This window comes from Nelumbo nucifera, chromosome 3 (assembly GCF_055504915.1).
Source record: "Nelumbo nucifera cultivar China Antique chromosome 3, China Antique-T2T, whole genome shotgun sequence".
NCBI lineage: Eukaryota > Viridiplantae > Streptophyta > Magnoliopsida > Proteales > Nelumbonaceae > Nelumbo > Nelumbo nucifera.
The window spans coordinates 59010578-59032696 of NC_142651.1; the positions used below are offsets into that span (position 1 = coordinate 59010578).

General features: G+C 43.7%; 1 protein-coding gene across 1 annotated transcript; it reads left to right on the top strand.

The window, feature by feature from the left end:
• Positions 1-685: 685 nt before the first annotated feature.
• LOC104602160 (chalcone synthase 1) lies at positions 686-2508 on the top strand. Its single transcript, NM_001318155.1, is given in 2 exon segments — positions 686-863; positions 1293-2508. Coding segments are annotated over 2 exon segments (1170 nt in total). The 3' UTR covers positions 2285-2508.
• Positions 2509-22119: the final 19611 nt, after the last annotated feature.

The window sequence follows — 22119 nt, forward strand, 5'->3', positions numbered from 1 at the left end:
CATTGAAATGCAGGTGGAGACCTACCTACGAAGACGAGGCTAATGAGATACTGACCGTGGAACACCACACAACCCATGAAACCTTGCCATCTGTCCAGAAATTAAAAGAACCCAACCGTCCACATAAGCCTATAATTAATAATATATATATATATATATATATATATATCCCATTCAATTTCATCAATAACAGAGCCCATTAGAATCGACTGAACAGTACGAGTTTATTGTTTGGTCAAGCGGGCTACATCTCCGGCATGTGCCATTCAGATTTTTCATTTTCTTTTGATTTGTCTGAAGAAGCAACATATCCTAGAAATATTTAATATAAAGAAATAATTTGTTTTGTCTTCATTGATTGATGCTTAGGTATATCGACCTCAAATAACTCACCAACGGAGTTAGATGGATCCGACAGTAACCGGGGAGTCTGAGCTCTGTGGGACTGCACCGAATTCATTCCTCACATGCACTCGCTCTCCAGAGTTGTTGGTAATTTGGCCACGAGTGTTCGGTCAGCACGTGATATACTAAGTTCCCAACTACCACTTTGTTGTGTTTATAAGTCATTCAATTTCCTCCCCTTCAACCCATCAGTTCATAACACCTCAAGCCACCAGCATCTTCAGCAAGGGCCGGCCTCTAATTAATCCTTCAATTCTCTCTCAGCTAGCTCAAGGCGAAAATGGTGACCGTGGAAGACATCCGCAAGGCACAGAGGGCTGAAGGCCCGGCCACGGTGATGGCCATTGGAACAGCCAATCCGCCCAACTGTGTCGACCAGAGCACATACCCCGACTACTACTTCCGGATCACCAACAGCGAGCACAAGACAGAGCTCAAAGAGAAGTTCAAGCGCATGTGTAAGTATCAGTGTATCACTGATCACTGTCGAGTCGATTGGCAACCGGCAGTCGGTCGGAAGACATTGTCCCTGGGTCATGGCATCTGTCTATTTTGAGTGAATTGATCAAAACGAACACAGATATTGAGCTTTAGCTTATTTAGAGGGATTTGAATTTTGAAGTATGATCATATCATACATATAGAGAGTTTCTTTAGCTAAAGTGTTTGAATATTATTCATTGTTAGATTTTTTTTTTTTTCATCCAGTTTTGGGTGAATTTATTGATCCATGGCCAAGACAAATAGACCTGGCCAGAAGTAGAAAGACTTTAGGAATTGAGTAGACTCATCATCCGGATGACTCAACGATCCGGCTGAGTTAGACACATTAACCCAACTTAATTTGTTTCTCTCAAGACTCTTAACAACTTTGATGTGCATTTCAGGCGAGAAATCAATGATCAAGAAGCGCTACATGCACTTGACCGAGGAGATCTTGAAGGAGAACCCAAACATCTGTGAGTACATGGCTTCCTCGCTGGATGCTAGACAGGACATGGTGGTGGTTGAGGTGCCAAAACTGGGCAAGGAGGCTGCCACGAAGGCCATTAAGGAATGGGGACAGCCCAAGTCCAAGATCACCCACCTTGTCTTCTGCACCACCAGTGGCGTCGACATGCCCGGGGCTGACTACCAGCTCACCAAGCTCCTCGGCCTTCGCCCCTCCGTCAAGAGACTCATGATGTACCAACAAGGATGCTTCGCCGGAGGCACAGTCCTTCGCCTGGCCAAGGACCTTGCAGAGAACAACAGAGGCGCCCGTGTCCTTGTCGTCTGCTCAGAGCTCACTGCTGTTACCTTCCGTGGTCCAAGTGATACCCACCTCGACAGTCTTGTAGGCCAGGCACTCTTCGGGGATGGAGCAGCCGCAGTTATTGTGGGTGCAGACCCGGTGCCCGGTGTAGAAAAGCCTTTGTTTGAGTTGGTGTCGGCAGCCCAGACAATTCTCCCAGACAGCCATGGCGCCATTGACGGGCACCTGAGAGAGGTTGGACTTACCTTCCACCTGCTCAAGGATGTGCCCGGGCTCATCTCAAAGAACATCGAGAAGAGCCTGGTGGAGGCATTCCAGCCTCTGGGCATCTCCGACTGGAACTCAATTTTCTGGATCGCCCACCCTGGTGGTCCAGCCATCCTAGACCAAGTGGAAGAAAAGCTGGCCCTTAAGCCCGAGAAGCTAAGCGCCACACGACACATCCTGAGCGAGTATGGAAACATGTCAAGTGCTTGTGTGCTGTTCATATTGGATGAGATGCGGAAGAAGTCGATTGAGGATGGCCTCAAGACCACTGGAGAAGGGCTCGAGTGGGGTGTGCTGTTTGGGTTTGGACCAGGGCTCACCGTTGAGACTGTGGTGCTTCACAGTATCGCTGCCTAGAGAGAGATGCATGGAGGCTCCAAAATCTCTCTTAACCAAATGAATGGTTAAATTTGCATTTTCTTCTTGTTTTCCTCCCTCTCAAGTGAATTGAGATGTGGGTTGGTTGTGTTTGATCTGGTCTTGTAATTGTAGTATGCCAATGTGTCCTACCGACAAAGACATCGATCAGAGAATGTATTACTTTATATTTAATAATACATATGGTCACCACGTTCTTTGGCTATACACAAGTGACCCACCCTGACCCAGTGGATTACTTTGCGAGTAGTGTTTTTTTTTTTTTTGGTTTCTAAGAGCAATAATTGCTCTTGCACAGAAATATGTGTTACTATTGATGCCAAACACCCTTTAGAGAGGATAGTGGAGTAGCTGGAGTTAGGAGTTGTACATGTAAGTTTGAGATGTTTGGAGTATGCAGAAGTATATAATTGGCAAAGGTTTAAATCCACATACCTCATTTGATCTTCTGACAAAACTGTATTGAACAGTTTGGGAAGACTGCAAATACAAACATGTACGGTGCAAAACCATTTATACAGTATTTCTAAACCTGCTATTTGCACATTAAATGTTTGAACAAATGAGTCCAAATCTGTTAGAAACAGGATGTGACAGTTCCTAGGACACCAGTCAGAAACAAACATGTTTTAGTGAGGTATTGGTTTATCCCAACCATTTGTTAGGGCTCTGAGCAAACCATCTCATACGGAGTTCGGCTTCAGTCGGGCAAAGTCTATTCGAGCAGCCTTTAACTGCCTTGTATTGAGAATATCATCGTATTTGTATGTTTTATTTCATGAAGAGATATTTTCGATGCAAGGTTGCAAAAAACTGTTAGAACGGTGTGGGCACAGATTTGCCCTGATACAAGCGGATCTCTCTCATACTCATAATTTTATATATTGGGAGAGTGGCTTGCAACCCTCAGGTCAGTCACGAGCTCTGAATGTTCAAAAGTCAGTCGAGTCGATGTGTGGGCTATCCTGACATTATGCTTTTAGCTGATTGATGTGCATGCGCGATATGTGCCATGTAGTGTACGCGATGTGTGTGTGTAGTGTGGCGTGCTGTGTGATAGGTGTTGAACAACCATCTTGTAGAACAAAGAACTTTTTTATTGATACTAGGTTATTGATAGTACATTCGGAGGTTCCCGGTATTCCAACTCCTCTATATAGGCCTACTGTTAAGGTCTTCTAGTCTGTGGGTATCGAGTCTGAGGACTCTGGTGACTCTATATGATACTTCCCAGTTGGGTCCGAGCTTTCCTTCTCCTGGTGTGGGCATATGACTTTGAGGAGAACAAGATCGCCGGTTTTGAATTCCCTTCTTTGGACCTTAGAGTCGTAATATTTGGCCATTCTTTGCTACTGTGTTGCAATCCCAATGTATGCTTGGTTTTGTGCTTCTTCCACTAGGTATAATTCTGCATGGAGGTCTTCGTTGTTCTGCTCCTCGTCGTAGAACTCGATCCGAAGAGTCGGCGAGCCTATTTCTTCGGGTATCATGGCTTCGACCCCATAGGCTAGGTTGAAGGGCATCTCCCCGGTAGCTGTCCGCGGAGTAGTCCTATAGGCCCAGAGGATACTAGGCAACTCCACAACTACCTTCCCTTGGCCTGGTCAAGTCTGGTTTTCAGGCCATGTAATAGGGTTTGGTTGGTCACTTCGGTCTGCCCAATACTCTAAGGTCGGTGCACGGATGTAGTCTGGTGATCGATCCCTAGGTCGGCGCAAAGGGCTTCGAACTTGTAGTCAGTGAACTGCGCTCCATTATCCGTGATAAGAACCCAAGCAATGTCAAACTGACAAACAATACCTTGCCAGAAGAAGTTTCAGGCATTATGTGCAGTAATGCGTGTTATGGCTTCAGCTTCCACCCATTTGGTGAAGTAGTCCACTGCCACTAGGAGGAATTTTTTTTGTGCGACTACGGTGGGAAAGGGGCCGAGGATGTCCATTCCCCACTGCGTAAAGGGCCACAAGCTAGTGTTCGACTTCAAGGGGATTACTGACTGATGATGGAGATTGGAATGCCTCCAACAACTATTGCATTTTCTGACAAGCCGGGCTACATCCTGCTTCATGGTCGACCAAAAGTATCCTTGCTAGAGTGCCTTGTGAGACAAGGTTCGGGTGCCAAGGTGATCTCCATAGATACCCTCATGTATCTCCTTGAGAACATATTTGGCCTCAGAGGGTGGAAGACAACTTAGGTAGGGGAGAGTGTGTGAGCAGTGGTAGAGTTATCCCTAGATGAGGCAATACCGAGCTGATCTGTGCATGAGTCTCTTGGCCTTCGTTCGGTCTTCTAGAAGTGTGCCATCCCAGAGGTATTGTATGATGGGGTCCATCGAAGATGGGCCATGCTGAATAGGGAGATGAGGAGGGATGTCGGCGCAATATTCGGCTGAGCCAAGGTGTCCATCCGCACTACTGAGTCAAGGTTGGTTTGTGGAAAACTGGCTAACTTTGATAGTGCGTTAGCTCAGATGTTTTCAACTCAGGGAATTTGTTGAACATTGAATTGCTCAAGCCATTGTATGAGCTCTTGCACCTTCTGTAAGTAGCTCACCATGGTGGGAGTCCGCATCTCAAACTGGCCGTGGATCTGGTTAACTACCAGCTGGGAGTCACTGAAAGCTTCGACTCGTTGGGCTCTGAGGTCTAGGGCAAGTCTAAGTTTGGTGATTAGGGCTTCATACTCAGCTTCATTGTTGGAGATTTTGAACTCCAACCTAAGGGCGTGCTCTAGACCATGTTGTCTAAGCCGAGGAGGATGAGGCCAACCCTGTTGCCTTATCTGTTGGATGAACCGTCTACATAGAGAGTTCATATCTGCGGTGTTAGGGCCAGGTCCTGTGTGGTGAAGGTACATTCTGCGAGAAGATCGACCAAGGATTGGGCTTTGATGGTAGGCCAAATGCTTCTGGCCTTTGGAGTACTTGCTTGAGGGGCTGGTCAATAAGCACCCGAACGTTCTGAGCTTGGAAGTATGGTTTGAGCTTCATTGCCGAGGTGACTAACGCCAAGGCCACCTTTTCTAGGTTGGTGTACCGGGTTTCTATGCCATTGAGAACTTTGCTGGTGTAGTAGATCGGTCTCTGTACCCGGTCTTCCTCTTTGACCAGTACGGAGCTGACGACCTTATCCTTGGCCAAGAGGTAGAGCAACAACTTGTCCCCTGGGCTCAGTTTTGTAAGGAGAGGCGGCGAGCTTAGGTATCTCTTTAGATCCTAAAAGAACCATTCACACTCGTCGGTCCATTGGAAGTTCTTTATGTGTTTGAGGGCCTTGAAGAAGGGCAGACACTGGTCCACTGATTTGGACATGAATCTGCTAAGGGCGGCTATTCGTCTGGTGAGGCGCTGCACTTCTTTGTGCGTTCGAGGTGATTGCATGTCGAGGATGGCCTGGATTTTTTCTAGATTGGCTTCAATTCCTCTCTTCGTAACAATAAATCCCAGGAATTTGCTGGAGCCGACCCCGAAGGCGCAGTTGGTCGGGTTCAACTTCATTCTTTACTTCCTGAGGGTCCCGAAAACTTCTTTAAGGTCGTTCAAGTGGTGCTCGACCTTCTTGCTTTTTACGAGCATGTCATCAACATACGCTTCAACATTTCGGCTGAGCTGATTCAATGAAGACTTCATTCACCTGCTACTGATAAGTGGCACCAGCGTTCTTGAGGCTGAAAGGCATCACCTTGAAGCAGTACAATCTATGGTCAGTGATGAAGGTGGTTTTCTCCTGGTCATCTAGGTGCATCTAAATCTGATTGTAGCCTGAGAACGCATCCATGAAGCTTAGGAGTTTATGCCCTGTCGTCGCATCGACAAGCTAGTCGTTGAAGTCAATGCAAATCCTCTACTTCTTGTTGGCCTTCTTCACCATTACCGCATTGGCCAACCAGTCCAGGTACTTTACTTCTCGGGTGAAGTCGACATCAAGCAACTTTTGGACTTCGTCAATGATCACATGCCACTGTTCTATAGTGAAGCTTATCTTCTTCTGCCTGATGGGTTGGTAGTGTGGGTCGGCGTTTAAGTGGTGGGTGATGACCTTGGGGTCAATCCCCGACATATCCACCACCGACCAAGCGAACACATCGGCGTGGTCCCTTAGCAGCTGTACTAACTCGTCCCGAAGACGGTCTCCCAAGAGAGAGCCGACCTGGACCATATTTTCAGGGTCTTCACTGGAGAGCGGCACTTGGACAAGGTCTTCGATAGGTTGGTCATGCTGTGTATTCACGTCATCCCGTAGATCTATGCTTGTTGGTCTGCGTCAGGGCGTAGTCCTCGGCAGGAGGTTAAGTAGCACTATCGTGCAGCCCTTTGGTCTCCATGTGCTACTCCCACACCGTACTAGGTCGGGAATTTCGTTGTGAGGTGTAACAAGGAAACCGAGGCCCGTAGAGAGCTCAATGTTGGCCAGCCAAGGATAGCGTTGTACAAGGACGAGCAACGGACAACGATGAAGTTGACCATGGCCGTTGTGGTGATGTTGTTGTCTTCGATTAGAAGGGGGAGAGTGATCCTCCCGTTGGCATGAGTGATTCCCCGGAGAAGCCCATTAGGGGTGTTGACAGGGATGAGGCGGTTTCTGTTGAATGCGTCTTCGAAGAGGACATTCGTCGAGCTACCTGTGTCGACTAGGATGCACCGCACTTCGAAATTGGCCACCTCGGCAGTGATCACCAGGGCGTCATCATGTGAGTTCTAGACCACCTGAAGGTCGTCTTTTATGAAAGCGATCGGGTCTTCGTGTCTTTTCTTCAAACCTTTTTCGCCGAACTCGAGTAGTTGCGGATACTTTTTGTGGCCCGAGCTGCTTTCTCCTCCGGCGGTGATCCCTCCTGATATTATGGCAATGACACCGACTGAGGGGCCCGCGGTGACGGTCTATTTCCTGGATGTGGTTCTTCTTCTGTTGGCTTCTCGTCTTTGTTGATGAACCCACCGAGGTACCCTCGCCTAATCAAGTCCTCGATGTGGTTGCACAGGTCATAGTAGTTGTCCATGTCGTGGTCGTGGTCTCTATGAAACTCACAATATTTGTCATGGTTCCTTTTGTTGCCTTGGGTCTTCATCTTCTCGGACTGCCGGACGTAGCTACGGTCGCGGATCTGCATCAAAACTTTAGACCGTGGTGTATTCAGCGGCATGAATTTCCTATAGGTTGGTGGAGGAGTCCTTGGTCTGCGGTCGGTCTGGTGGTCCAGTCTCTTGTGATCTCTGTCCACACTCTCTATCCTGTGATCCTCGGTATCCCTTCTCTTTTTGTCGGGCCTCTCTTCCTTGTCTTTTAGCTATGCCTGTGATTCCTCCGCATTGATATACTTCTGGGCGTGACTCATCAACGCAGCTATGGCTTGAGGGGGGTTCTTAGAGATGCTGAAGTTGAATGGAGAAGGCCGCAGATCATGTTGAATGGTTGTGACAGCTACTGACTGGTTTAGGTTCCAAACCTGCAATGCCTTAGTGTTGAATCTGGCCAAGTAATCTTTGAGGAATTCTCCCTTCCTCTGCTGCACCTAAGTCTGGCCAAAGTTTTCCAGTGCTTTTGGCTTGCTATGAATTGAGCAAAAAACTGGTTCTCTAGTTGCTCTCATGATGCTATGGAGCACGGGGGAAAGGACAAATACCATATCAAGGTCGGACCTTTGAGAGTTGCTATGGAAGCCTTGCACATCAGGCCTTTGGATGAACCGTGTAGCATCATCTGGGCTTTGAATGCTTCGATGTGATCGCCAAGGTCGATATTCCCATTGTACTTCTCGAATTGCGGCACCCGCCATCTCGTAGGGGAAGCTCGTCCATGATCTCTTGGATGAAGGGTGGCTCCTTGGCGGGCTGACCGCTTGGTTGCACCGGCTGGACTATGGATGGCGCCACACTCCTCTGGGCTTGGCTGCGCTCCAACTCGGTCAAGCGTTGTCAGAGTTCTCGAATTTCCGCATCTCTATTGTCTGGAGTTGTGGCGTGTGCGGATCTTTCCTTCTTGGGCCGTGCTGGGTGGTCCTTGACCGAACTGGACTCGGCAATGGAGACTAGTTGATATGGCGTCCATTTACCAAGCCTTTCTTTGGATGGGATCCGAGTACATTGGTGGGGTTTGCTGCGGTTATCAAGCTCGCGGGACCAAGCAGATGAAACTGATCTTGTGGTATCTTGCTTTTCTCGATCAGGCCGTAACCCGTCCTTGTTCGATCGATGCATTTTGGGGTCCTCGAGGCGAGGATCGGCCTTCGTACACATCGGGGCAAGAGGGGGTTTGGTCCGAGCGGGTGGCGCCATAGATCCCAATGACTACATCATTGCCAAGATCTTGTAGACCTTTTCTTGCATCGCTTGGAACTAGGCAGGGTCAACTATGGCTTGGTGCTGAGGTTGCTAGGTTTTGTGGCATGGAGGACTGCGATGAGAGCGGGATTCCCGAGATAGGGATGGGCCTGTTGAACACTCATAGTTGTTTCTCAGCATCTTGATCAGTTCTTGATTGTGCGGAAAATAAAAGGGTTTTGGGAAGGAATTTTGTGTGTTTTCCACAGATGGCGTCTATTTGATGCTGCTTGATCCTAGGTAGTGCAAGAACCGAGGTCATAGTCAGATAATCCTTGTCAATTGGGTGGAGCCAAGGTGCAAGGTGAAGGGATGAGAGATCCATCATATGGATGGCCAAACCCTGCAGGAAGGTTGGGAGAAATTTCAAAAATTTCTCTCTCTCCCATCTGGGAATCGCATTCCCTATTTTAGAAAATTGCATTTTCAAGGATCATTCTTGAAATAAAACCGGACCAGATCTGAAACCAAAGGGAGGAGAGGGGTATACTTGATACGAAGTAGCAGTAACTCCCAATGAAAGTGTTCACGCCCAAGGAGAAAACCAAAACCCGTTTCCACTGAAGATGACACAGTGTGTAGTGAAGCAGGATCAGCAGGATGACTCTTCAGCAAGAATGGAGTAAAGGGCTGGTGAGCATGACTTCAGATTGTTTCTTCAGCCAAGAAACAATATCAAGAACTCTTCTTGATCAGTTCCGAAGGTGGAGATCGAACTGGGTAGGGATAGCAAGAACAAGGGGAGAATTCTGTAGATTGTTGTGTGTAAAACTGAGGAATTCGCCCCCTATTTATAGTCTTCTTTGGATCAGCCTCCTAATCTAATTAGGAGAGAGTTTCTTGATTCAAATCTGATATTTGGATCTGAACTCTTAAATGGAGAAGACTTATCTTATCCTTTCAGCTAATCCTAATCAGATTATAAATCAGTTCTTGCCTCCTTTTAATTAACCAATTTAAGCCCAGTTTGAAATGGGCTTTAGGCCCATTAAGCCTATGTGCTCACTTACACCTTTAACTTGTTGCCCAGTTGGATATCTTTGTATGGCGTGGGACCCTTACATCGATCTACACATCAGCCACATGAGTTCAGCCTAGCATTTGTTACAAGGCCTGGCTGAATTCACTGTAGGAGATAGTGAACCCATGAGTCCATCACCATGGGCTCTTAATGGGCCCTACATTTACACTAAATGGTCCTTGGGTCCAGCCACCTTATGAAAACCCAAGGACTATGGGCAGATGCAAGATTAGCCCATCAGGTATTACCCTCAATGGTCTTACATTTAACCTCTTAGCCCATAATGATCAAACACTGCCCGACAAGAAAGGACATCTCCCTCGGCTACAAGGAACAGTACTGCACTCTCTGCTCACATGGATCTCAGGAATTAAAACCTTTTGCAAACATTTTGAAACCATAATATATATATGTATATGTCTATATAAATATATTTTGCAAAACAAATCTCAACATTTGAAATCAACTGCCAGCAGTTTAGGTTTCCATCAGAGAGAGTGCATTCCCCCCCCGATCATTCACTTTGTCTGACAAAGGGGCTGATCTTGTCACTATGATCACCCACTCAGGTGAATTCTCGGACTGTCCCAACATACCCAGGTTTTGACCCCCTCTAAGGATCTCACAGATTGGCATATCAAAGACAGCCCAATTCGACACTTAGTGTAATACCATAATCGAGCCTAGGGGTCAGGTGTAACATTCTAGTTTTACCCGTCTGTCTCCAAGGTCCAGGGCAATACTGGAATTTGGTCAGGGTTTCAAAAAAACCCACACTGAATGTACCTCAGGTCTCACTCACCCTGGCAGCTGAGACAAGCCACCACAACCAACTTGGTGGCACATCAGTGTCAGCCTTGGCAGGATAAATCTCCCCAAATCTATCCAACGGCTGTGAAGATTCTAAACTAACACGAGTTTCATAAGTGTCCAGTTTAAGGGTATTACACAGAAACATACCAAAAACACATGAATGAATTATGTACTTTTATTCATTTACCATAAATGTCATCAAGTACATCAACCTGATTGGAGTTAAGGGCATACACTGTCTAACAGAATGATGAAGCCACGCAATGAAATCTGAAACCAAGAAAAGGTCAGAAGCCCGAGGAGTTATCCCTGCATCGGCACTCCGACGCTCAAGTCAGTAGAAAGTAGTAGGTGGTCGGGCCGAGCAACTAGAGAACGTGCTAGTTCGAATAGAGTAACGGTATGGGAGTTAAGAGTCGGATCCTTTACTTTGAACGGGAGATACCTTTTGTAGCTGAAGATCCATGTCCTGGTCGGATGAGGTTTCCGGTGTTGTTGGGATGATCAAGTTAACTGTCGTGGACTTCGGGATAAGACCTAATCCCTAGTGGAGTTATCCCTATCCACTCTCCTATCTAGGTTGTGCTTATCCTCATGACGTGATGCCGTCATGGCTGAAAGGATAAGGTGGGGCCACGGAGGTGACGCAATGTGGACATAGCCACGGAGACAAGTTGGGCCACGAAGGTGATGCAGCGCTGACATGGCCAAGGGAATAGGGCAACCGCGTGGCATAAACTATCTCAGCCATAACCTGAACACTAGCCATCGTTCCAGATTTTCACATAGGCAAGCTTGATCATTTTGGGGACACTTGAGAGGAAAAGGGAAGCTTGAAGTCAATCAACGATGTACATGAGATCATCGAGGATGAGATTCAAACGACGATGGCGTTCCTCCAAAAACGACAACAACTAGGGCCAGGGGATAGACTGAGGGGGCTCAGTCTTAAAAAATTTTCTTCATGGGCATGATTGGAAAAGGAACATGGTCCTATGATCTTTCTCTTTGGCCATGAGCTTCATAAAAAGGAAGGGGAAGCAGATGAAGAAAAGTGGGAAGAAAGAGAGGGAAGAGGAATATCGACGCTACTCTAGTTCTAGAAAATTTCATGGGCAACCTCTGAAATGGGCAAGGTTGGTGTTGAGAACAAAATTGGGTTTTCAAAAATTAAAAGTGTCACATGATATCCCATGTAAATGGAATGTGATGATGGCCAAGTAATGGAAGGGTAATATGTGTCAAATTACATCATATCTTACTACCTTAGGACAACTTTAACTAATTCTCAAATAGTTCAAGACTATTTTAAGTAATAAACCATTTAATATGATAAAAGGTATTAGAGATACGCCCAAATTCTTGACCCATTTGATCTGGAAATTTTGAATTTCTTCTCACTTGGATGAAAGGACAGTTTTATTTTTGGTTGGTCTCAAAAAAATATAGGCTTTATATAAAAAAATATTGGATATAGATTTAAATAGTAGAATTTATTAGTAAGAAAAAAAAATTAAATACAATATTTAACGAGAGAATATTTTTGGTATTTGGTGATACGCACCACCCAAATAACCCCTTACCCAAAGTAGTGGTTGCAGGAATTGAATTCACATCCATGTTAGAAAGAATTGGCAAACATACCAACTGAGCCATCTGTCAGTTGACATTTAATGAGAGAGAATGGGAGTTATGTGTGTATGTATGTATATTAATAAGGAATATACTTCAGGAAAAATCAACTTTAGAAACGGACAAAACCATTGCAAAAAGACACAAAAAACTGTTGCTAATGGCTATAGCAATGGTTTAGCCATGGTTTTTTCTCGATGGATATTGGCATGGCTAAAACCTATAGCCACGGATATTGTACACCATGGCTAAAAATATACGTATAGCCATGGTTTTAACCATTGCTAATAAAAAAAATTATTGCAACGGACTTATATTGTACCGTTGCTACATGTATCTATAGCAACGGTTTTGGTCGTGGCTACAAATATTTATAGCAACGGTTTTAGCCGTGGCAATGGTTTTACATGTCCCCCCCTATGGTTCAGAAAATCTTAACTTTCTATATAAATTTTCCCCTCTTCCCCCCCCCCCCCCCCCCCTCTCTACTTCAATGGTAGGCCCCTATGGCTCTATCCCTTTTAGCAACGGTTTTAGATAAAATCGTCACTTAAAGTATTAACAATTCATTTAAATTACCATGGTTTTTTACATTAATGGTTGCTATAAAAATCTTATAGCAACGGTTAATGTCAAAAACGGATGTTGTAGAATGTTACAAAATATAACTATTGCCAAAAATTGCAACTGTATGGAACGTTTAGCAACGGTTTCATCTAACTGTTGCTAAAATTGTAGTTCTCATTTGAATTTCAAATGAATTCAAGTATTGCTAAAATTTGGTCGTGGCTACAAATATCTATAGCAAGTATTGATGAACAAGTAGAGATAGCAACGGAGCCAGTGGGGAACCCAAGGTAGCCATGTCCCCCCCTATAGTTCAGAAAATCTTCACTTTCTATGTAAATTTTCCTCTCCCCCCCCACCCACTCTCTACTTCAATGGTTGGCGCCCTATGGCTCCGCCCCTGATAGCAACGGTTTTAGATAAAATCGTCACTTAAAGTATTAACAATTCATTTAAATTACCATGGTTTTTTTTCATTAATGGTTGCTATAAAAATCTTATAGCAACGGTTAGTGTCAAAAGCGGATGTTGTAGAATAATCGTTACAAAATATAACTATTGCCAAAGGTGTAACTGTATGGAACTTGTAGCAACGGTTCCATCGAACTGTTGCTAAAAGTGTAGTTCTCATTTGAATTTCAAATGAATGCCATTACAAAAAAAAAAAAAAAAAAAAAAAAAAAAAAAAAAAAAAGCTTCACCTGTTACTGTATGATAAGAGGGGTTTTTACAAATAAAACCTCTACACATTTACACAATATATTCATAATAGTCTTTGTTCAATATACTCATTTAATAATTTTTTTCATCACCAAAATAGAAAAAAAATTGACAAAACTTTGTTCTGTCAAATTCAACAAAAATGAACACATAAAGATTGATGTAAATAATTAACTATATAAATTAAATAATGTAAGAGTTTTATATGCATTATACATTTACCATTGATTTAACCCATGCGATGTAAGATCCAAGTGCATCTCCAAGACCAAGTGCTTTATCACCCACCACCTTTTTAGGATCTTTACTAATAAGTATACCTCTAGCCACCTCTTTCTTGTCATATCCTGGGTAAAGGAGCTTCACATGTTTTAATGCCTACGCATTAAATCATTTTAGGATTATAATCATATTTTTAAAAGAAATAACATTTATTATATCATACTAAGAATACACTACAAAAAATATATTTCTAGCGATAGTTTTTCAACTCGCTATTTGGTGACCAGAGCTAGAAATATTGGTCTTTAGTGGAAGTCAATTAAAATTGCCGCTAAAGACTAAGCAATTGCTGCTACATAATTGACACGGGCTGAGAAGGTTTTCCACTTTTCCTCCACGCCTCTTCCTCTTCTCGCCCTCTTCATCTCTCTCCTCTCCCAATCAACTCTCAATCATCTATCTCTCTCTATCTCAGTCATCTCTCTCTCTATTTTTGTATTCAATCTAAGCCTATGGTGATGATTAATGTTAAATTCTTCACACTAGAAGTGGCTTTGCATTTTGGCGATCAGGTCTCCTCTCCTCTCCCAATCTCTCTCTCTATCCTAATAGTCTATATGAAGTAGCGGTTCAAATGGAACAATAATGAGAACAACGTCTTTTCCCTTGAATTGGGCACCTTTGAACATAGGCAATCAAGACACCTAAAAATCTAAGCAATACTTAACAAAAAACAAGATCCACGCATACAGAATCCTCTAAATAGAAAAGAGGGCCTTGGAGTATGAAGATGTACATAAGTCCAGCTCGGAATTCAAAAAGAAAACAAACAACAACTAGATAGCTTATCTTTCATAGATAAAAAGAAAAAGAAATAGAGGTGAGGAATCAATCTGTAGGGAGAATCACAAAATCAAGCAAAATATAACCAAGTTTCAAAAACAACAGAAAAAATATTTTTCTCCCTCTTTGTGTGAATCTGTTAGGAAATAATTTAGTAGAACTTAAACCAAAGAACAAGGACACAAGAACACAACCAAATTTACGTGGAAAAACCTTCCTGGTGTGGGAAAGAAAAAAACCACGGTCACCCAATGAAGGGATGAAAGATTCATCGTATGGACGCCCCAAATCTTGCGGAATAAAGGGGCGAATTTCAAAAATTTTTCCCTCCCTTTCAATTGGGAATCACATTCTCTATTTAGAAAATCATATTTTCAATGATCAATCTTAAACCATAAACTGAACCAGATCTGAACCAAAAGGAGTATGTGCCTAGGGTCTCACTGTATGTGCCTAGGGTCTAGTCTAGTTCAAAGATTCAATTAATCCTACACTGTGTGTGCCTAGGGTCTCACCCTGGCAGCTGAGACAGGCCACCCCAACCAACTTGGTGGCACAACAGTGTCAGCCTTATCAGGATAGGTTTCCCCAGACCAACCAACTGGCTGTGAACATTCTAAACTAACACGAGTCTCATTAAGCGTCCAGTTTAAAGGTATTACACAGAAACATACCAAGGGAACATGAATCAAATATGTACTTTTATTCATTTACAATAAACAAAGTGCATCATTCTGATTGAAGCTAAGGGCATACAAAACTGTCTAACAGCTCCCACTTGCACTTAGGTCCAATCAGGTACAAGCCGGAGTCCCATGCTTTCCACGTGTTTCTCAAACACTTTCTGTGATAGTGGCTTTGTCAATGGGTCTGCTACATTTTCCGCTGATGCTACCTTCTGAATCAGGACGTCCCCTCTACCAACAATCTCCCATAGTACGTGGTACTTCCTCTCGATGTGCTTCGACTTCGAATGGGCTCGTGGCTCCTTAGCCCGAGCAGTGGCTCCATTGTTGTCACACAACAACGGGATGGGTGATGTGCTGAACGGAACTACTCCCAACTCGTGAACGAACTTCTTCATCCACACGGCTTCTTTGGCAGCCTCACTTGCGGCAATGTACTCGGCCTAGGTCGTGGTCTGTAGTGGATCCCTATTTGCTGCTTTTCCAGCAAACAGCACACGATCCTATCGTGAAAACATATCCAGATGTAGACTTTCTATCATCTGGATCCGACTGGAAATCGGCATCTGTATACCCTTGGATCTATAGTGAGCTACCGTCGAATACTAGACAAAACTCTTTTGTCCTTCGAAGGTACTTAAGTATGTTTTTCATAGCAGTCTGTATACCCTTGGATCTGTAGTAAGCCTGAAATCTGCTTACTACACTCACTACCTGAGCAATGTCAGGACGAGTGCACAGCATGGCATACATGATGCTCCCTACGGCAGAGGCATAGGAAACGTCTTTAATGCCATCAATCTCCTCATAAGTCTTGGGAGACATCTTCTTGGAGAGAGTGACTCCGTGCCTGAAAGGAACATTTCCTTTCTTGGAGTTTTCCATGCTGTATCTTTTGACTATTTTGTCAATGTAAGCAGATTGGCATAATCCTATTATCCGCTTCGATCTATCTTTATAGAGTGGAAGACCCAGTATATATGAGGCTTCTCCAAGATCTTTCATGGAGAATTGCTGTGAAACCCATACTTTTACCGTAGTTAACATTCCTACATCATTCCCAATGAGTAGAATGTCATCTACATACAGAACCAAGAAGGTAACCTTATCTCCATTGTACTTCCTGTAGACACAGGGTTCATCCGGATTTTGCTTGAAGTCAAACGATTTGACAGCAGAGTCAAAACGGATGTTCCAACTTCTAGAAGCTTGCTTAAGTCCATAAACGGATGTTCCAAAACGGATGTTCCAACTTCTACAGCTAGCAGGATCCTAATGGATTTAAGCATGGCCACAGGCGAAAAGGTTTCCTCATAGTCGATGCCCTCTTTCTGAGTGTACCCTTTCGCCACCAAATGAGCTTTGAAGGTCTCAACCTTACCATCGGGGCCTTTCTTCCTCTTGTAAATCCATTTGCAACCGATTGCTTTTACCCCGGAGGGCGAATCTACCAAAGTCCAGACTCCATTGGTCTCCATTGAGTCCATCTCTGCTCTCATGGCCTCCACCCACTTCTAGGAATCTATGTCCAACATAGCTTCCGCGTAAGTCATGGGATCCTCCTCACTAGTCAAGGTTTCCACCAGGTAACTATCCTGGTCATAACCATAACGGACTGGTGGCCTGGATACCCGAGTGGATCTTCTAGGTTGGTCACTACCTGAAATTTGTGGGACATCTCCCACTGCTCCTGAGCTCTTCTCATTAAGAACTATTTCCTGACGATGGGTGTCTAGGATGTAGTCAGTTTCCAAGAATTGTGCATTTCGGTTGCAGAACACTTTCTGCTCACTTGGGTCATAGAATAGGTAACCCATAGAGCTTTTTGGGTAACCTACAAATAGGCAACGACTGGTCTTGGATTCTAACTTGTCTGCACTCGTTCTTTTAATGTGTGCTAGACAACCCCAAATCTTCAAGTGTTTGACACTTGGTTTCTTTCCGGTCCAAAGTTCATATGGAGTGTTCGGAATCGATTTGGTTGGAACCCGATTCAGCACGTAAATCGCAGTCTCTAACGCATAACCCCAAAAGGATGTGGGTAACTCTGAGTGTATGAGAAGTGACAGGACCATATCCAATAAGGTTCTATTCCTCCTCTCTGAAACACCGTTAAGTTGTGGTGTAGCAGGAGAAGCTAACTGTGATACTATCCCATTGTCCTTTAAGTAGTCCCTGAATTCGTTAGAGAGATACTCGCGTCCTCGATCTGATCAAAGGGCTTTAATTTCTCTCCCTAACAGTTTCTCGACCTCTTGTCTGAACTCTTTGAACTTTTCAAAGGATTCAGATTTGTGTCTCATTAGGTACACGTAACCATATCGTGAAAGGTCATCGGTGAAGGTGATGAAATACACGTATTGATTCCGTGTCCTAACACTCAGGGGACTACATACATCAATATGTATAAGGTCAACTGTGCTTGTACATCTTTCAGGCTTACCGTTAAATGGCTGTTTCGTCATCTTTCCTTGTAGGCAAGGCTCACAAGTGGGAAGATCTTCTACAGTTAGAAAATTCAAAGGACCATCCTTTACCAACCTTGTGATTCAGTCAACACCGATGTGGCCAAGTCGATAATGCCACAGGCACGTGGGATTAATGGTATCCTGGGCTCTTTTCTTGGGGATTTCAGCCGATGTAGTTTCGGTTATGTTAGTTTCTAGAGAAGGATGTAGAACATAGAGGTTGTTCTCCAGTTCCCTGTATGCGATGAATCTGTTATTTCTTTTAATAGTAATCGTATTACTAAAGAAGACAGAATAACCATTTGCACACAGTTTTGAGACAGAAATCAAATTTCTTCTTAAATTTTGTACATAAAGGCAATCTTTTAGTACAATAGTTCTTTCTCTAAAAAGTAACTCCACGGTTCCTATGGCCGTGGCTGCAACAGTTGCAGTAGTCCCCAAGTAGAGCGTGACTTCTCCTTCACTCAGTCTTTTGCTTACTTTGAACCCATGTAGTGAGTTACACGCATGAGTTGAAGCCCCGGAGTCAATACACCAGGACGCAGAAGCTACCAACAAGTTGGTTTCTATAACACAAGTTTCGAGATTACCTTTCTTGGATTCCAGTTTGGCAGGACAGTTCCTTTTCCACTGGCCGGTCTTCTTGCAGAAGTGCAACAGTTGCAGTAGTCCCCAAGTAGAGCGTGACTTCTCCTTCACTCAGTCTTTTGCTTACTTTGAACCCATGTAGTGAGTTACACGCATGAGTTGAAGCCCCGGAGTCAATACACCAGGACGTAGAAGCTACCAACAAGTTGGTTTCTATAACACAAGTTTCGAGATTACCTTTCTTGGATTCCAGTTTGGCAGGACAGTTCCTTTTCCACTGGCCGGTCTTCTTGCAGAAGTGACAGGCATCCGATGCCTTGTCCTTCCTCTGCTTCTTGGGTTTGGGAGCCTTCTTCTAGGGCTTTCTCTTTGCCTTCCTTCTCTTGCCCGATTTGCTAGTTTCAACAAGCATGGCAATGGGCTCATCCTTTCAATCAATTCTTCAGCCCTCTGCAACATATTGCTGAGTTCCTGCAAACTGACGTTCAGCTTGTTCATGTTGTAGTTCATGATGAATGGATTAAAGGATGGAGGCAGAGAGTTGAGAATAGCATCGATCTGTGTTACCAGATCCAGCCCGGATCCAAGAGCCTCTAGTTCGTTGATATAACCCATCATCCGGAGACAATGGTCGTGAACTTGTTGGCCCTTGGACATCTGCGCGGTCATGAATTGTTTCAAGACCTTCTGCCAAGTAGAACGATTCTGCTCTTCGTACATTGTCTTGAGACTGTCCAATATGTCCTTAGCAAGTTCGATCTGATCGAAATGCCTCTGAATTGGATTGTCCAAAGAGGCAATGATATAGCAGCGGGCAAGGGAGTTTTTCTCCTCCCATTCTTGAAATTCTCTTCTCCGGGCCTCAAAAGCCCTATCTCCCGGATGATCCGGGGCAGGATTATTGGCTACCTTGTCCAATTTCTCAGAGGTTAAGACCAACATAAGGTTCCTGTACCAGTCGGCATAGTTTGTGCCCTTCAGCTTGTTGTCATCAAGTTGAAACATTCAGACAAGGTACCGTGAGAGAGTTCCCATTTTTTGGCGAAGCCCCTCCCTCATCGGTCTATGACGCCCCTATCATCTTATGAAACATTCAGACAAGTCCAACAGCAAATGGATAACCCATTTTCTGGTGCGTTTCCTCATTACTGAAGGACCCATCCTCATGCTAATGATGGAAGGCCTTTAGAGAGTTCATCATATGAATCTCCTCATATTAGCTGGAGGGAACAATCAATTACGCCCTAGTTTGATCTAGGTCAAACCCAAGTGGCTCCCACTGACTTTCATAAAGTCAGATTTCAGTGGGCCCAAATCGGCTAGGGTCCCGCACGTAACCTCTGCATGAGGTGTGGGGCCCACCAGTAGGGGAGGTCATCCAATGACCAAAATGGACACCATGGCAATGATGTGCATTCAGCCATGGTGTGCGCAAGAGCCACTGTCGATTGATCATGGGCCAAGCATTTATGGCCCATGTACGTAGCACATCACATGCAAGGATAACTTGATCCAATCAATTAATTATCTGTAAAGCCCATTTTAAATCCATAACATTAACCATTAATATTATCTAGGTATATGGGCCGAATTAGGGTTGATGGGTTCGGCCCATATAGCTTCATCCATAGAGTGGGCTTTTCGTAGTTTTAACCATTTAAAATTGGGCCTTTATAGGTTGGGCCGAATTAACCATTTAATTAAATATCAATCCTCAAGCCCATTAGTGGGAAAGTAGGGCTGACTTTCAGCCTAGATCGAACCCTAGATTTGGTTCAAACAATTTGAACCAATCTTGGTTTGAATGGGTCTAGGGTTTGATCTTTAATTAAAATCTTTAATTCAAGAAAATAATCTGAAATTAAATACTGATAAAAGAAAATCAAGAATCAGTCAAACAGGGCTGTTCACACAATCCATCCTGCAAAGCAGAGGTTAGATCACAGTTTGCAGTTTCATAAACTGCAAATCAAAGATTGCGATTCTCCCATCTGCGAAATCTCCTTCTCTACGCCGCCTTCTTCGATCCAAAATAAAATAAATAGAAATCCTAATTTCTATTAATAATTACATCAGATCGAATACCTATACATTCAGTCTAAAAAATAAAAATAAAAAAAATTATTTTACAGACCAAATGTAATAAAGTAATCCATAAATTGCAAAATTGCAGGTTCCCTGCGCAAATCAAGAATTCGATCTCCTCTTATACGAACAACCCATAAATCAAGAAAATTATAAAGAACAATTCTAAATAATAATCAGATAAAAATTAATTTCAGATTATTCGCCCATAATTTTGGGAACAAATTTCCCAAAACCCATATCTGCGCAAATTGGGTAGAACGCCTTCTGCACATTTGCGTAGGTTTAGATCTGAAACAAACTGGTTCAAGATGACCTCTCCCTCGGCTGCAAGGAACAGTGTTGCACTCTCTACTTATATGGATCCCGGGAATTAAAACCTTTTGCAAATATTTTAGAAATCATAATATATATACTTTTATATCTCATATAAAATATATTTTGCAAAACAAATCTCAACGATTGAAATCGGCTGCTGGCAGTCTTGGTTTCCATCAGTGAGAGTGCATCCCCGATCATTACCTTTGTCCGACAAAGGGGCTGATCCTGTCACTATGTTCACCCACTCAGATGAATTCTCAGACTGTCCCAACATACCTAGGTTTTGACCCCCGCTAAGGATCTCACTGATTGGTACATCAAAGATAGCCCAATCCGACACCTAGTGCAGTATCATAATCGAGTCTAGGGGTCGGGTGTAACTTTCCAGTTTTGCCCATTAATCTCCAAGGTCCAGGGCAATACTGGAAATCTGGTCTAGTTCAAAGATTCAATTAATCCTACACTGTATGTGCCTAGGGTCTCACCCTGGCAGCTAAGACAGGCCACCCCAACCGACTTGGTGGCACCACAGTGTCAGCCTTATCAGGATAGGTCTCCCCAGACCGACCCATTGGCTGTGAACATTCTAAACTAACACGAGTCTCATTAAGTGTCCGGTTTAAGGGTATTACACAGAAACATACCAAGGGAACATGAATCAAATATGTACTTTTATTCATTTACAATAAACTCATAAAGTACATCATTCTGATTGAAGCTAAGGGCATACGAAACTGTTTAACACCCAAAAACTTTCACTATCAAGAAAGTGATTGTACAAGGGTTCTCTCTAGATAAAACTAGAGACATATAATCAGCAAATCATCAAGAAAATCATCAAGAAAATATGTTTCTTGGAAACTAACAAATATCTCAAGATAATGGAGATATCTCACCCAAAAGGGAGGTACTGTTCGCGGACTCAGATCTCACAAACCAGTGAGACAAACCAAATCTTCACCGTTTAGATTGAAGAACCTTAAGTCGCGAACATGCCTGCAAACTGTCAGCTCAATCGGACCACAAAAGACCTTCGATCGAAGCACAAGATGAAAAATTGTGCAGACTGGAATTTCAAGAATCCGCTCCTTTTCTCTCTTCGTTTTTGCACGGGATTCTCTTCCTTTTTCTTCTCTTCTTCTCTCAATGTTTTTGGCAACTAACACCACTAAAAGGTTATTTCCTTTTCCTATTTTCATTTGAACAAGAATACCCTCATCCATGGGCTCAAAAATACCACCTGGGCTTCTTGGGCCATCTTCCACATAAGAGGGAAACCCAACAAATCTCCCCCTTTCCCGACTAGGTGGAGGGATTCGCTAACCCGGCGACCAAGCGACAAACCTCAAGTTTTTCTCTTGGTAATGATTTTGTTAACATATCAGAGCCATTATCATCTGTGTGAATTTTTTCAAGTTCAAGTAATTTGTTGTTTAGAGTATCTCTTATCCAATGATACCTCACATCGATATGCTTTCACCTTGCATGAAATGCTGAGTTCTTAGAGAAGTGAATAGTACTCT